Here is a 15,443-nt window from a genome sequence, read left to right as displayed (position 1 = left end):
TTCTTTTTTATTTTTTTTAATGAATGGAAGGACTTTTCCAAGCCTTTAGCATTTTAATTAACATGTAGGTCCCTAACACCTTGGCCTAAGTAGAGGATGAGGGTGAAGACAAAAGCAGTGAATGGGAGTGATGAACTAAGAGGTAAAAACTGGTGTCTAGAAGCTTAACTAAAGAGAGGAAACCAAGATAAGAGAGAAGCAGAAGTGGGGGAGGGTAGGACTGATAGCCTGGTGGAGAGAGTACCTGACTTGAACAGTACGAAAGTTCAAATTGAGGATGAGCAGTTTTTTTCCTGAAGAAAACTGGAGGAAAAGAAATAACAGTAAATACAGAGGCAGAAAGATCTTTAGATAGAGGAGGACATCAAGATAAATAACCGAATTTTATTTTCTGCAAAATATGAGTACTTCGCTTTTATGCAGTCAGGATGGATGAATGTTCATATGTGGATTTTTCTAGGAAGGGACCAAATATTTAATCATCTTCAAGAGATGCGTGAGCTCAAAAAAGGACAGACACTGCTGCTCCACACTGTGATACCTGAGCTTTAATCTTTGGTTCCTTAACCTAAAAAATATGACATTCAAGGCTACATGTATTTTTTCAGTCTCATCCAGCACTGTTCCCCTTCACATCTATTAACTGCTGTCCCATCTGATTTTCTCCTGTGCGTATCCCGCCCTATTTGTTCAAACTCTGTTCCTGCTCACACACTCTTCCCTGTACATCCACCTATCTGAATCCTACCCATCCATCCATCACAACTCACTTCAGTTCATTGCCTCACCTGGCCCCACCACATCCTCCCCAAGAGACTGGAAATCTTACAGTTCGGTGACTGTCTATAGGATTTTTAGTATTTTTATGTTCTGCTCTTGGTGGGAGGCTGTATGCCTTGCTGTGCCATGCTAAGTCGCTTCAGTTAGTCCAACTCTCCACAACCCTATGGACTGTAGCCCACCAGGCTCTTCTCTCCATGGGGATTCTCCAGGCAGGAATACTGGAGTGGGTTGCTGTGCTCTCCTCCAGGGGATCTTCCCCACCTAGGAATCAAACCAAGGTCTCCCGGCATTGCAGGAGGATTCTTTACTGTCTGAACCACCAGGGAAGCCCAAGAACACTGGAGTGGGTAGCCTATCCCTTCTCCAGGGGATCATCCCAACCCAGGAATTGAACTGGGGTCCCCCACATTGTAGGTGGATTCTTTACCAGATAAACTACCAGGGAAGCCCGGGAGGCAGTATACTTACCAGTAAATACCCTGGAGTCAGGTCACCAGGTTTGAATCATGTCTCTGCCCTTTCCAAGTTGAGTGACCTTCCCTAAGTTGCTTCAGCTCCCAGTCTCATTTTCTCTCTGTAAAATGGAAGTCATAGCTGTACCTATCTGCTGGTGTGTTACGAGGAACAAATGAGATTCATACATGTCAAGTGCTTTAACAATGCTTAGGTAAACTCTTTCTCCTTTATTCCATACTTATTCCTATATATTTCTTATCTTTGCTATGTATTTTAAGCGGTTTGTGGGTAAGATCCACACCTTATACATTACTGCATTCTCTCAGTGCTTGAAACAGTGAATAATTGAATAATTTTTGCTAGCTACATGAATGAATGAATTAAATGAGTTCAACATTTGTCTCGGTATTTAATTTACAAAGAGAAAACAACTTACACACTGGGAAAAATGTGGCAGTTATAAAATTATGTCATTTAAAAAATAATAGTATGCATGTTATATGTATATATAGCTGGAATGACCAGCTGCATTTTAACTCCTATTGGAGCATATTTTAAAATTGATCTCTTCTATAAAATGCAAAGTCCAGCATATTTTTAAAGAACAACTTGAAATCAATTCCAGAAAAATATAAAAGATGTAATCTGTTATTTTAATTGACCGTTTTACTATGATATATAAATGCAACAAAGATGTTTATCATTTTCTGTATTCAGTTGAGAGAAAATAATTCCCTTGTCTTCAAGTAGCTTATGCCAAATGGGAGAAACGGCCTTCTAAATGCAGACATCTGATGCATTTTAAGTGCTGCAATAAAGATGTGCCCAGGAAACCATGAAAAAGTAAAAACAAGTCAGTCCTCTAACCAAGGGGTGCAAAGACTTAGTCATCCTGGTCCAGTAGATTTAAATCATGTCCCCCAGTTTATTCACTCATCCAATCTAGTAGGAAGTTACTCTTCTTGATCATTAAATGATATCCTAGTGCCATGAAAGAGTCAGTACCTTTCCAGAAACCGAAGAATGGATTCCATATGTTGTACTGAACGTGATATAACTAGAATCACAGTTTTCTCAGCTGGCTCACCTAGTGAATCAAAAGGCAGAGCAAATTATCACCCACAAACATTGAAATTATCACTGCTTTTTAGTATATGTTTATGCTGGGAAATAATTCAGGAATATTTTACTTAGAGTATATATGCTTTGTAAGCTGTTCCTTCTGTAGAGTTGTCTTTGCCGAAAATGCACTGGTTTTTGTTGGTTTCATTTTAACATAAAGAGTTATCGGGTCTACAAAAGAATCACAAACATAAATGATAGGTTAACTAAAGTTAAGGCCTATCAAATTATCTCTTAGGACTTATAAAATTGTTTATTATAAACACATTAAATGGGGTTTTAGATAGATGTTCTACCATGGTGAATAGATATTTTGTTAAAATGTAGTCTTCAGTTTATCTTATATAGAGGGCTCCATTGTTTCTGTTTCTGCTTCAGACTCTGGTAAGCTGAGTTTTACCAGAAGTAGGTTTGCTCACCTCTGAAAAGACTCATGTGTATTTTGAAGCATCTGTCTCATTTTACACAGTAACAATCTAAGGAAGACACTGCACAGCGGGATGATTGGTTATTGTTCATCTCAATTTATGGATAGATTATGTTCAAAACTTAAGGATAGATTAGGTTCGCTTCCCTGGTGGCTCATCTGGTAAAGAATCCGCCTGCAATGTGGGAGACCTAGGTTCAATCCCTGGGTTGGGAAGATCCCTGGAGAAGAGAACAGCTACCCATGCCAGTGTTCTGGCCTGGAGAATTCCATGGACTGTATAGTCCATGGGGTCACAAAGAGTCAGACGCAACTGAGTGACTTTCACTTATGTTCAAAAAGTCGCCAAAGAGCACAAAGAGGCCATTTCTTGGGTAGAGTGAGTTTTGTATAAAATTTGGATTTATAGAGTGTTCATAATTGGTAGTGTGGGGAGTGTGTGTGTGTGTGTGTGTGTGTGTTAGGGAAGGAGGTGATAATGCTGGAATGCAAATTTATTACTCTTGGGTTATGTATGCTATGAGTTGTTCAAGTTATATTTTCCTGATTTAAGCAAAAATATTCTGGAATTCTTTTCCCTGCAAGAAAAGTTTTTGAAAAATCTCAGAGCATCATTATTCTGGTAATATATTTGGACCACTATCAATATTTTCTGCATTTAAAGAAAAGCGTCACTGGTAGACATTTTGTTACTTTCCTTTTTTTTTTTTTTTTTGAGGCATTTCAAATGCTTGAAACCCAGGAAACTCTGGGTAGTAGGAAACTCAGATCTTCTGCAGCATTCACCCCTAATTGCCCTCACCCTTAGGCACATACACAAACACCTCCATTTTCTTAATGGTTAAAGTTTTCCTAGGATTCCAAAACAAAGTTCCAGCTTTCTCATATTCTCATAGTCTTCAGTTCCCTGAGATTAAACATTTCATTCATGTAATCATATGGTGTAAACATTCCTTTAAATTGGTAGTGCCCTACTTAAAAATAAGTTCAAAGCAGCAATAAATATTTTAGATATGTTTGGTCACTCCTGCCGTGAGTTATTGTCCTACAAATTCTATTCTCACTATAGAAGCTTTTGTAAAATTTTACATACTATATTTTTGTGCTAAAATTTTCTGGAATGATATCCTTTTCCACTAAATATAAAGAATCTCACATTAGTTTTACTTCTTCTAAATAATGCAGGACTGTAAGTTTAGTAATTTTACAAAGATTAGTCAATGCTTATTATCCCCAAATAATGGTCTTTTACGTGTTCCAACAGCAAATTGAACATGTGGTTTCAGAGTAATTGAGATTGGAGTAAATCCATATAGCTAATAAAACTTTCATTAATATTAAACTAAGTTTAGAAAATATTCAAGTGACTCTAAAATACATCATAATTTCATGTACACTAAGTATATTTTTTGCCAACTAAAAGTCATCAATAATTGTAACAATGCCAATTTTAATTGAATTTCAACTCCTTGTCCATATATATATATATATATTCTTTGTCTTGCTTTATATTGAAGCTTGTAAGAATTTTAGCAGTTTGAGAATTTAATCACCATAATTGACTTTTAATAGCTGGAATGCTGTTGACTCTCTCCCTTAAAAAAATGATTAATTCCTGAATCTGAGGAAGAGAAAAGCAGCCTCTGACCTCAGGAAACTGGCCTGACCCTTACAAGGAGGCCTCAGGATCACTGGGAGCTGGCCTGGGGCTCACAGCTCAGTCATGGTGTTCTCCTGTTGGACCTAAACAACCTCACAGAACACCAGCATCAGACAAGTCCACATGATGATGTGAGGTAAAAAAACACTATAATTTTGTCTAAGCACAGACAAAAGCAAGATCACTCTATACAACTTACCTGAACATTAACATCCTCCTTTACTCCTTATAGGAGTGACTGCTTCTTCTCTATCAATCACAGTTTTAGCCTAGGTCTAGTCGCCAAGTTGTGTCCGACTCTTTGTGAACCCATGGACTGTAGCCCACCAGGCTCCTCTGTCCATGGAATTCTCCAGGTAAGAATACTGGAGTGGGTTGCCATTTCCCTCTCAAAGGGATCTTCCTGACCCAAGGATAGAAACCCTGTCTCCTACACTGCAAAGTCTTTACCATCCAAGCTACCAGGGAAGGTCTAGTCCTAAATAAGATTAAGCTTAATCACAGAATTATTGCCAATCCTGACAGAGCCCAATCCAGAGCAAAGCTCTTCTTTGAACCCTTCCCCAAATCACTTAACCAGAGCTCTGATCCTACAGCAAGTCCTTTCTGAACCCTCTTACCTAGTCATCTCATGGTTCCTTCCTATCTCCCTCACAGCAGTGAGCAGTTAGCACCACCTTCTCAACTCCAGTTGTGTTCCTGGTGGTTTTTGGCAGGAGGGTATGATACATCCATAGCCCCCAAATTGTGACTATTGAACTAGTAGTTAAGTAAAAATGTAAAAGACCTGTGTAAACTGTAAAGTTCTGTCTAAAAGTTGATGTATCATGACTTCTAGGCTTAGAATTTTGTTCTCAGTAAAATCCTCCAAACCCACAAGTGGTTTTTAACATTCTACTTTTAAATATATATTTGATGAATAGTTCCCTTCCTAAATATAAAACATATGTATTTTCTACTCTACTCTACCCCTCCACTGAATAAAGATCCCATGGCTCTAAAGAGAAGTTAACTCTTCTTAAGAGTTTCCATTGTGCTTGGGTAATCTTTGTTCTAGTTCAGATTTTAAATTAGCATCTAAATTAATGGCAAGTCATATCCCTGTCCTCTCAAATAGTAATGGATCAATACTTCTTAGACATTATACTGCCAATTCTAAAAGGTAAGTAACATTTATTTTTCCTTTAGTTAGCACTTTTGATGGTAAAACTTTAAACCACTGGATGTAGCAACAAAAAGGGGGGTGGTTTGGTTCCATCCATTTGTTTCACTATCTTTTAATATCCATCACTTTACTTCTGTGTGTGCCTGAGGACCTTGATACAATGGATCCTTTTATTGCCATGGTACTGATTAGCATGAATAGATCTACATCCAGTCCCCAGTTCCCTACACCCAACAGATTAAATATGTATCTAGTTATCTTCTAGAACAGAATCTGCCACATCACTCTGACGTCTAGACGTGCTGCCCTTTCTGAACTATTTTTATTTGGAAAGGAATCCAAGGTTTCCAAATAACCAGATCTTCCACTTGGAAGATGCTGGGTGCTGGTTTGTGACCTTGCCTTATGTAAACATTTTAATATCGGATCCCTAAAATCCAGAGGCTCCCCCAAAGGGGATTAAAACATAATCCCCTCTCTGTTATCGCTGTAGTGGATTAACTCTGTTCTCTCTGCGGCTGGTTTGCTCCCTGAAGGCTACAACAAAAAGACTCAGCGCTCCTTAAACATGCTATGGAATTGGAAGTTGTAATTGGAGATTTCCAAAGGACAGGGGTAAAAATGACACACTATTAAAGCTGAATATTTCATGAGTGCCTTTCTTAAAGAAGGACCAGTTCGAAGCCCTTTTATAACCGCCCACCACCGACCCCCAGAAAAAAAAAAAAAAAAAAATCCCAATTCAGTAGAACGCGTTTGGAGTAAAATCAAAAGGAAACGCAGCCGCCTTTCAGATAGTCAGAGAAACAGGTAGCGGAAATGTGTTCCCCGTTAAAAGTTCACAGAATTGTGTAATTAAAATTCGTAATTAAAATTAATTGTGTAATTAAAATACCGTCTATTTCGGTCAATCAGTTTCTGTGGTTTTAATAACGGGTATCATGATTTTTACCGTTTTTTCCAATTTGTTTGGATATTTTAAACTGTTTTTTAAGAGAACGAAGCAGTTCGCCATTTTTAATGTTTTTGACCATTCATCGTCTCCAAACACCAGAATATTCTATGAAACCAGAGATCAGTAGCTTTCCGTGTTTAGAATGAGGACTTTGCTTAAGGTTCATCAAGGCCCAAGGATGGGTAGGAAGACACAGTTTCCGAGGTGAATCAGGTCACCTTCTTTCTCACCTCGCCCCAGTCAAGAGTAAACCTCCCGGATTTCTACCGAAGAGAAGTACGAAGAGTGGCCTCCAAACGAGCGACACGGCGGCTTAAGGGTTAAGGGAGCGGTTCTAACCGGCCGGAGCGCGGGGGGCTTCGGAGGAGCGCGCGCGCAGACCCTCCAATAAACACAAAGGAGGGCCTGGGGAATAGAAACCCAAATCCACTTGTAATCGTACAAGAGATTCGGGCATAATTACTTGAGCAACCTAGATTAAGATTGATGAGCCTTTAAAGTGGCGCTTCAGATCGACCGCCTAGCCCTTTGGAAAGAAAAACCTTATGGAGCCAAGGCGGACCCCTGACTCCGCTCGGCCCCAGCGGAAGCTGCCCGCCGGAGACCCGCGCCGGTAGCCGGGGCCGGGAGGGCTCCCCGGCTGCGGGCTTGAAGGGGCTGGGAAGCGGCAGAGTGAAAGCAGGGGCTCCTCGTGAGCCCGCCCCGGGCGGGCGGTCCCGACCGGGATGCAGGCTGACACCCAGTTTGCCCCACAGCCACACACACCACCACCCCCAAACCCCCGCCCTTTAAGCGCGACAGCCGGCCGATTCCTCCCTGGTCCTCCTGCAGCAGAAACGCCCGGCTTTGTGCAGGATGGTCGTGAACTCGGCGTGTGCCGCTCCCTGGAATCGTGGGCTCCGCCGCGGTCCCCGCACTCGGACGGGGACCAGGCCCGGCCTGCTCGCCGCGGTTCCGGCGGTGCGAACGGGTCTCCCCGCGAGGAGCCGCTGCTCGCGAGGGGCCCGGGCCTGAGCGGCCGCAGGGGACCTACCTTTTCATTCCTTTCCCTCTACTGTTACTGTGACTCATTTAAGTGTGTACTGGAGAGGGTGGGTTGGGGGTGAGGGGGGTGCGGGGGTAGAAGGGAATATAATGAGCCCTGGCTACAGAATAACGAATACATTTTTTTTTTTCTAAGTCTATATTTTAAGTACAGACTTGAGGGGAGCGAAGAATGTCCCCGCTCTACGGGGAATCTTAAAGGGGCAGTTAAGTAACCCCCTCCCCTTTTGAATTAATATTCTAATACGTAAGATTTTTAATTTTCGATTTTAACTCAGGTGGAAGGAATTCGAAGTAAGCACCTTAGTAGGCACACTTTCTAAAAATCTCTTTACTGAAGCTTAGTTTTTCTAGTCCCCAAAGTTGAGAAAGGGCACTTTGCAGATGCTCTTCTGAGAATCGTTTTGTTCAGTCGTCTTACAATTTCATAATGTTTGGCTTATTACAGGTGAGGAAAAAAATCACTGCTACAATTTTCCTGCTTTTCTGCATAAACAATGTATTTAACGTCCGCGTTTTGCGAGTGTATCGATGTGCGCGTGGGGATACCTTCCTGCAAGATGCAAACCCGTTAGTGCAGTGGGGTTTACATATTAGACCTGTACCTCTTCACATCCTCCCCCCCATCCTGGGGGGCCGCTGCTGCCCAGTGGACGGGATTTACACGTTGGCTGGTCTTTGGGGACCGTGCTGACTGCCCTGAGCGTCTCTTCCGAACGGAAAGCCCGTGCGTGCTCAATGGAAAATCAGGGCCTGAGAGAGTCATTCTGCACTTTTAAGTTGGTTAATGTCAGCGCCCCACTAACCATGTAGGATTTCTAGGCAGAGGTTGCAAACTTGCTTAGTGAGGGTCACTTATTCGATTTTGAGACCTCTTGGGTTTTTATAGAATTATTTATCTCCAGTCTGGTTATAAGAATGTGTAACAACTAAGCAGACCTATCTCACATGAAAGGAGCTTGCCGCATAATATAGACACTTTTTTTCAGTGCATGTTTAAAAACCTGAGGTGCCCTTCCGGGAGGGAGCAAGCAAGGGCAAAGAGGCACAGCCTGACTCCTCTGGTGCCTTCTTCTTTCAGGTCCAGTGGTTCTCAGCACTCCTGCCCAGCTCATTGCTCCTGTGGTAGTGGCCAAGGGGACTCTGTCCATCACCACGACCGAAATCTACTTCGAGGTAGATGAGGATGATCCTGCCTTCAAGAAGATCGACACAAAAGTGAGTTAAAATGATTCCGTGTGCAGTACTGGTGACTTTGTGGCAGGCAGGAAGTGGTTTTCAATTTTGCTTGGTTTTAAATGACAGTGGGGGAGGGGAGCACATTCCCATCCTCCTCATAGAAAATGAAATGAGTGAAATAACACTTGCTCTATTTTATGGGATTGGAGAATATAGTAACCATCTTAAATCCTGTTATTACATTTTAACAGTTTCTCTGTGCTAGTGCCTTTGTGTGCACTTGGGCAGATTTGGTAGTGAAGCCAGTTGCTCCCAAGTCCCTGGGGTACAGCATCTCAGATTCTCTGGGAAGACTGGGAAAGGGCTCATGGAATTTCTTACTAAGGTCACTTTTAATTTCCGAAAGTATACATTGAAGTATGAATCACTGTTTATTAAAAGATTGTAAGAAAACTATGGAGGGGCATTTAGATATAAATTCATCTCTATTATTACATCCAGTTTTCATTTCCTGAAATAAGAATGCGTTTTATATGTGAATTTAAGAAGAGAAATCGATTCTCCGAGAAGCGTTGCTTTAAAATGTGTATACATAGTATGTATTGGTGCTCAGATGTTTAAAGATGAGGTCTTCTGTGGTTGTAGTGCTGGACAACATATATTTGGATGATTTGAAATGCATAAGTATTTGTTTATTATATTTTATTTTGTAAAACTTAAAACCTGAGTATTCAGCAGCTCTATACCTCTGAAGTTTCTTCTGAAATCAATTCCATTGTTGTTTTAACTTTTATGTTACTGTGCCATTTGTAAACTTTTTTTTCCTGAGGCTATCAATTCAAGAACATAAGTCATGCTAGATAAACAAGCATCATTTTACAAAAATCTGCCTTTAAAGTATTTTTCAGAGGCAGTTGTTCTAAAATAGCAAAAAACAAATACTCCCAAAGATCCAAAACTTTATTATTTGTGTTTAATTTATATATAGAAGCAAAACATTATAAAATGCTATTTGTGGAATAGCAATTAAAAGTCTCAAATTTACCTGCACCTGAATTAACTAACCAGGGCCCATAGGTGATTAGCCCCTCCCAGACGTGTTGACTCTTAAAATACTCTGGAGGATAGTCACAGGACTTCTTTTATTTCTAGCTCCAAAAGAATAGAATTTTGAAAATGAGTTTGAATGTAGTGCATTTGATTTTAAATCATTTAAAGTTTGTCTTTATGCTCTTATCATTGGCTTGCTCTATGAAGTAAACGGTAATTTTGGATTTCTGATTAATTTATCCTGCCTGGAACCCTTACTGCATAAAATAAGGTTTGACATATATTAGGTCAGAAATTATCTTCATTTTATTAGCATAGTTTTCATATACAAATTTCAAAAGTTTTATTAGGACTTTGTTAAGTTCATTTTTCTCGGAGTTTGTCTGATTTTTAACTCAGCAACCATGACTGTCATGACATATTTCATCCTTATAGTGTCAAAAATTCTACATAAATAATTAACCCAAAATAGCAGGCTTTCAAAGGTAGATTTAAATTGTTTCTGTTGTCGAATGGAATAGTCTTATAAGTAAGTCAGAAGCTAACAGTAGATCATTATATTGTGTACCTATACAAAAAGAGCTTTTTGCCAATATTTTAAGGTTTTATTTTTAATTATTTCATTAGCATATTTCTCAAAATGTTTAAAATATTCAAGTGGTTCAGTTTTCAAATTTAAGGATTACATCTTTTGACAGGAAAACAATTTAAAGTGAGACACAACAAGTTTTATTTTACTTCATTTATTAGCTTCTAATTAAATAAAAACCAGCAACAGAAATTAAAATCTAAATCACAAAAGTAATTATCCAGTGTATTTCAAGTGCATTTTTCAAATATATAATTCAGATATTCAAGCGTTATTATATAAGCTGAATTCAAATTTCTTTGAATATATTTAAATAACATTTCAAGTATATTTATGGAATGTTAGAAATAGAACAAGCAATATATTTGAAACAAAATGTAAACTTTTTAAAGTTCAGACACTTTTAAAGACAGATAAAAGTACCAGGAGGAAATCTACCTTTAAATTATATCTTTGTTAGTGGAAAATGTCTGGAACATCCAAAATGCCAATTTAACTTTTGTTCACCAAATCACAAAACACCAACATCCACACTTTCAAAGACAATGTGAGATCACAATATTTGTTACAAATCAAAATATACATTACACTTTTCCTTCAGATGGCATATCCAAATCATGTTTACTCACAGCCAAGATTGCTATAATCCTCTGATAGTTAGCATTCACAGCGGTCTTGCGTTACAGCCAGGCTGTTTTCCGGGTGTTCCTGTGTACTTTTCAAGGGCGATAGGAAATCCTTTGTAAAGAAGTCTTCTAATACTTGTGGGTTTGGGGTGTTCTCCATCTGCTCTCCCTACTTTTTCTCCCCTTGAAGGGGTGGGTGAGATGATGCCTTAAGCGGTTGCCTTAGCACTCCTTTTGAAGGAAGAGATTGTTTGCACTGCTGAGTGGAATATTAGATAGGAATCGAACAGGAAGTTTACACTGCATGAGAACTTTTCAGAATGAATAGTATAATCACATTTCGGCTCTCGATTAAAATTGTCCTCTAAAGTTTCTCTAAACTTTTCGGGTTGGTCAGGATCTCCCTCGCCAGTCGCCACGTTTGTTTGGCAGCGTTCTCTAGAGCCGAGTGAGGTTTGCCTTGAAACAGATCTAAGTTCGGTAGGAAGTAGTGAGGACAGCGCCGGCACTGCAGGCAGGAGATGAGTTGCAGCAAAATCCCGTTCAGCCTGTCACCCAGGCAGGACTCGTCCCAGTCCGACTCCCGGGGATGCTTCTCACACTCGTAGGAAACCAGAGTCTTCATGTGGTAGTTGTTAAGGGGCTGGCCCGGCAGTTCCAGGTGACGATCCCGCAAGGTTTTGAGGATGGAGAGGCATTTCTTCCTGCAGCCCCCCATCTGCAGTCTGTTCTCCGCTTCCGCGAACTGCAGCACCCAGGCGTCGCTCTCGGCCGAGCTCTGCTTGCCGGCCAGGGAGTGGCACTCCTTGGACAAGAGATTGAACCCTTCCGCTTTGACCTCTGCCACCCGGTTGGGTCCCGGCCAGGGGATGTGGGGAAGTGGCCAGTGGGCAGCACTCCTGGGCCAGATCCCGGTGCATTTAAAAGCCGGGGTGATCTGCACCACGTACCTGTCTCGGATCCTCAGTTTCACTTCGCTGGTGTCCGCCACCATCTTTACCACATCCCTGTAGCTACACTTGTCTACCGCCTGAGCCACCAGCGTCTGAAACCTGGACCGGATTTTGCGCGCCGAGAGGTAGCCGGAGGCAGTAATGAATTCCACCCAGAGCGACATGCTCCTCTTGCGGCCGTCGCTCAACTTGAGCACGGCGCAGCCGGGCAGCGAGCCGTCGTCCACAAAGTTGAACACCCCCATCTGGTTAAGGTAAAGCACCACTTCGAATTCGGTGGGGGAGATGACCTCGAGGCCCTCGTAGCGATTGTCCATCTCGTTGAGAGAGCTGATGAACCGGGGCTCCTGCACCTCCACCTCCTTCAGGACGTCGGAAACTACTTTGCAGACTTCCCGGATGGTTTTGGCAATGGCAGCTTTCCTGGCTTGGCATTTTTCGTTGTAGTATTTATTCAGATGGTAAACCAGCTTGGCCTGGGCCGCTATCATGTTGGGGCAGAGATCCGGGTTGTACACCGGAGTCTCGCAGTAAGCTGTGGGATCCAACGCGGCTGCTAGAGCTGGAGCCAACTTCGGTGGAGAAACGGGCCGCGGCGCTCGGAACTGTACCAGAAGCGTCTCTCCGAAGTGCGGCGGCGGCCGGGGACTCCCTCGCGCTGTTCTCCCCTGCCTTTTATCTTTGAGCCCAGCCGGCCTTAAAGTGAAAGGTTGTTCTCCCCCCACCCCTTCTCTCTCTCTCTCTCTCCGTCTCTCTTCCTCTTTTAAAGAATCCTTCCTTGTGTGAGAGAAACGCGTGCAGAGATCACCTCAGTTATAAAAACAAAAGTTGCGGTGAGACCCAGCAAAGCTCTTCCAGTAGTCAAAATAATCAACCCTTTCCGTATTTATTTACGCTTGCCCGTGATCATGGTGTGTGCCGGGCTGTGAATCGGACGGAGAAAAAGTGTGCTGAGTGTGCGTCGGGGGTGAGTGTGCGCCTGTGTATATGTCAGAAGAAGCTGCTGTTGGTTTGTCTTAAGAGCCCAGATGCACTCGTGTGGAAATTATAAAGGCAGGGCCAGGCAGGCTGGCGGCCAATCGCCACTGGGCTCGTCACGACAGCCTCCGTCAGCTCCAGCCCGGCTAATTAATCCCCCCTCTTGGATATAGGCACACAAACTAAAGGTAGGAGGCTGCTGCTGGGCAGAAAACCACCCAGGCCACCTAGACAGTTTTGGAAATCAGGAGGAATCTCTCAGCTTTGGTATTAATTGAAGCATATTGACGTTTTGAAAAGACTTGGCAAAGTGGTTCTCTTCTGTGCTGAAAAACCCTGCTTGTCTTTTTAACCAACGAAATGCAAATACAGGTGTACTAATGGTCATCCATCAATTGGTGAATTAGATGGGGTTTTCTAAAACAAAAGTCACTAACTTGCATTTAGAGTGAGATAATTAACGCCTGTTAATCCTGGAGGTCTTTTTGAATGCAGGTTGGGAGTTTGCTCTTCAGTGTATATGCAGGCTGGTTTTGGATGGACTGATACCAGTGTAATTTTCTGGATGTTCCCATATTAGAATGATTTTTTTTTATGTTATGCAGTGTTTTACCTATGTTTTTCTCCTCATTTGAAGTTGTTGAAAGGAATCTGAAAATGATTGCTGTTAGATGTTGTCTACTCCAGTTTAAGTTGGGATGTTTAAAAAATGTTTAGTACACCCCTCCCCCCATCTGCAGTCCTCTTTGTACTTTGATAGACTTGCCCAACATTATAACCAGGACACTAACTTTTTGTACGCACTGGCAGACATATCTGTGAAAGAAAACTCTCTGAGATTCAGAGATTATCTTAATGTGAGTTCATAATGAGGTGTGTTTGAATACATGACAGTTCAGGAGAGGTCATGGAGATGAGACCTAGGGGCAGATACCTATCCTGAAAATTTATGTGTTCGGGCTTTCTGTCTTGTCTACAGATGTGTTAATTTAGGATGTATCTTTTCTCCTAAGGGATCTTTAGTGGTCATCTGACAGCAGACTTCTGATTTTATAATATTGCAATGACTTAAGGGAAATGGTTAAGATTTTTAAAGAAAACTAATTTGCAGTCACCTGGGATTTTAAAATTTACATCATTTTTTAAAAAAAACTTTGAAAGAAATCAATATTTTTAAATTTGGGAATCTAAAAAAGGAGGGCAAAATGGATTTATGTAGAGCTTTTTTTCCCCCCTGCTGGTACCAACTGCGTGCTTGATGTACTGGAAGTGGAAGAAATACTACTTAGGGGTTCTGTAGTTTTTAAACCTAGGCAGATTTTTAACACCCTACCTTGAATTAAGACTATTTCCAGCAAAATCCTATAATTCCTGGAACAGGTTTGTAGTCACTTTCTTTCAGAGCCACTTGTAACAAGATCTTGTTCAGGGCTCCCACTTTCTACTCAAGCGTTTGAATTTTTTTTTTTTTTTTTTCCTTTCTTCTTTGCACAGGTACAGCATCATACTTTTTGTTATCCAAGGGTGGTAGATTCCGATTTAGCTTAAAACAGTATATTAGATTCGGGGCCCACAGCATCCACCTACTCTGTTCCCCAAGAACCTTGCACCCCTTTAGGAGCAGGGATTGGGCGTAACCGCCAGCCCCTCCCTACTTTGGCACCGAGGCGGGTGAACGCATACTACCTTTTGGCAGTTGGAAGAGAAGGAAGAGGAGGCAAGTCACCGCCGGGGAACCTGCGGCCACGAAGACGAAGATGTGCCGGTGGTCTCTGGGGGAAGCCACCTCTGTCCCCACCCAGTGCAGGTCCCGCGTGCTCCCTGCCGGTCCCGCGGCCCTACGCTCCCTGACCATCCTTCTTTCCTCTATCTGCTCCATGTCCCATAGGTTTTGTGTGTGCGCTCTTATGTGGTATGTGAAAACCTTATTAAGGGTCCCGGGTTTCTCCACGTTTGCTGCAAGTGTTCTGCCCACGCTCCCCGCCGCCGCCCGGGCGCACGTGTGGTCGCGGCCGAGCCCGCGCTTTCTGGTCCCGGGGTCGCGGGGCCCTTGCGCCCAGCGCGCTCTCCCTTGGGTTCAGGTCAGAGTGGCCGTTGTTTTCTTGGGCCACCTGCAAATGCCCCCAGTTGCCGAAGACCTGAGGCAGCCTGGGATTCGGAGGCCCCGAGGCCGTTCGGGGGACCGCGGCGGCGGCCGTCCGGGTGGGTCGGACTCGAAGGACTCGAGGCGCGCCGGGCGGTAGCGCTGGAGCCAGGCGCGCAGGTGGCGCATCTTCGGGGCTCACTGTGCGGCTTAATTGGGTTAAAGCAGAGCTAAACGCCAAAGCACTTTGTGCAAACTAATTGGTGTAAGCAAGGCCTTTTCACTAACGATTTGCACTTTGAAGAAGAAAAATGGATGGTGAGAAAAGGACTAAAAACTCGTTAGTCCTAGCGTGTTCCCGGGAAGTGAAGTC

General features: G+C 42.5%; 2 protein-coding genes across 12 annotated transcripts in view; one reads left to right on the top strand and one right to left on the bottom strand.

Moving 5' to 3' along the window:
- Positions 1 to 15,443, top strand: part of NBEA (neurobeachin) — a 673,417-nt gene that overhangs the window by 452,473 nt on the left and 205,501 nt on the right. For all 11 annotated transcript variants that reach the window (XM_027557433.1, XM_027557431.1, XM_027557423.1 and 8 more), the window contains one exon: positions 8,694 to 8,830. In XM_027557433.1, coding sequence (XP_027413234.1) covers positions 8,694 to 8,830 — 137 coding nt within the window. The remainder of the gene's footprint in view (positions 1 to 8,693; positions 8,831 to 15,443) is intronic.
- Positions 10,425 to 14,884, bottom strand: MAB21L1 (mab-21 like 1). The gene has a single exon (XM_027557434.1). It carries the CDS (start codon positions 12,498 to 12,500, stop codon positions 11,421 to 11,423), a length of 1,080 nt encoding a protein of 359 aa, XP_027413235.1. The 5' UTR covers positions 12,501 to 14,884; the 3' UTR covers positions 10,425 to 11,420.

Source organism: Bos indicus x Bos taurus, chromosome 12 (genome assembly GCF_003369695.1).
Source record: "Bos indicus x Bos taurus breed Angus x Brahman F1 hybrid chromosome 12, Bos_hybrid_MaternalHap_v2.0, whole genome shotgun sequence".
In the NCBI taxonomy this organism is placed as follows: Eukaryota; Metazoa; Chordata; class Mammalia; order Artiodactyla; family Bovidae; genus Bos; species Bos indicus x Bos taurus.
The sequence above is the reverse complement of the archived record's forward strand: the minus strand, read 5'-3'. Positions and strand labels throughout refer to the sequence as shown.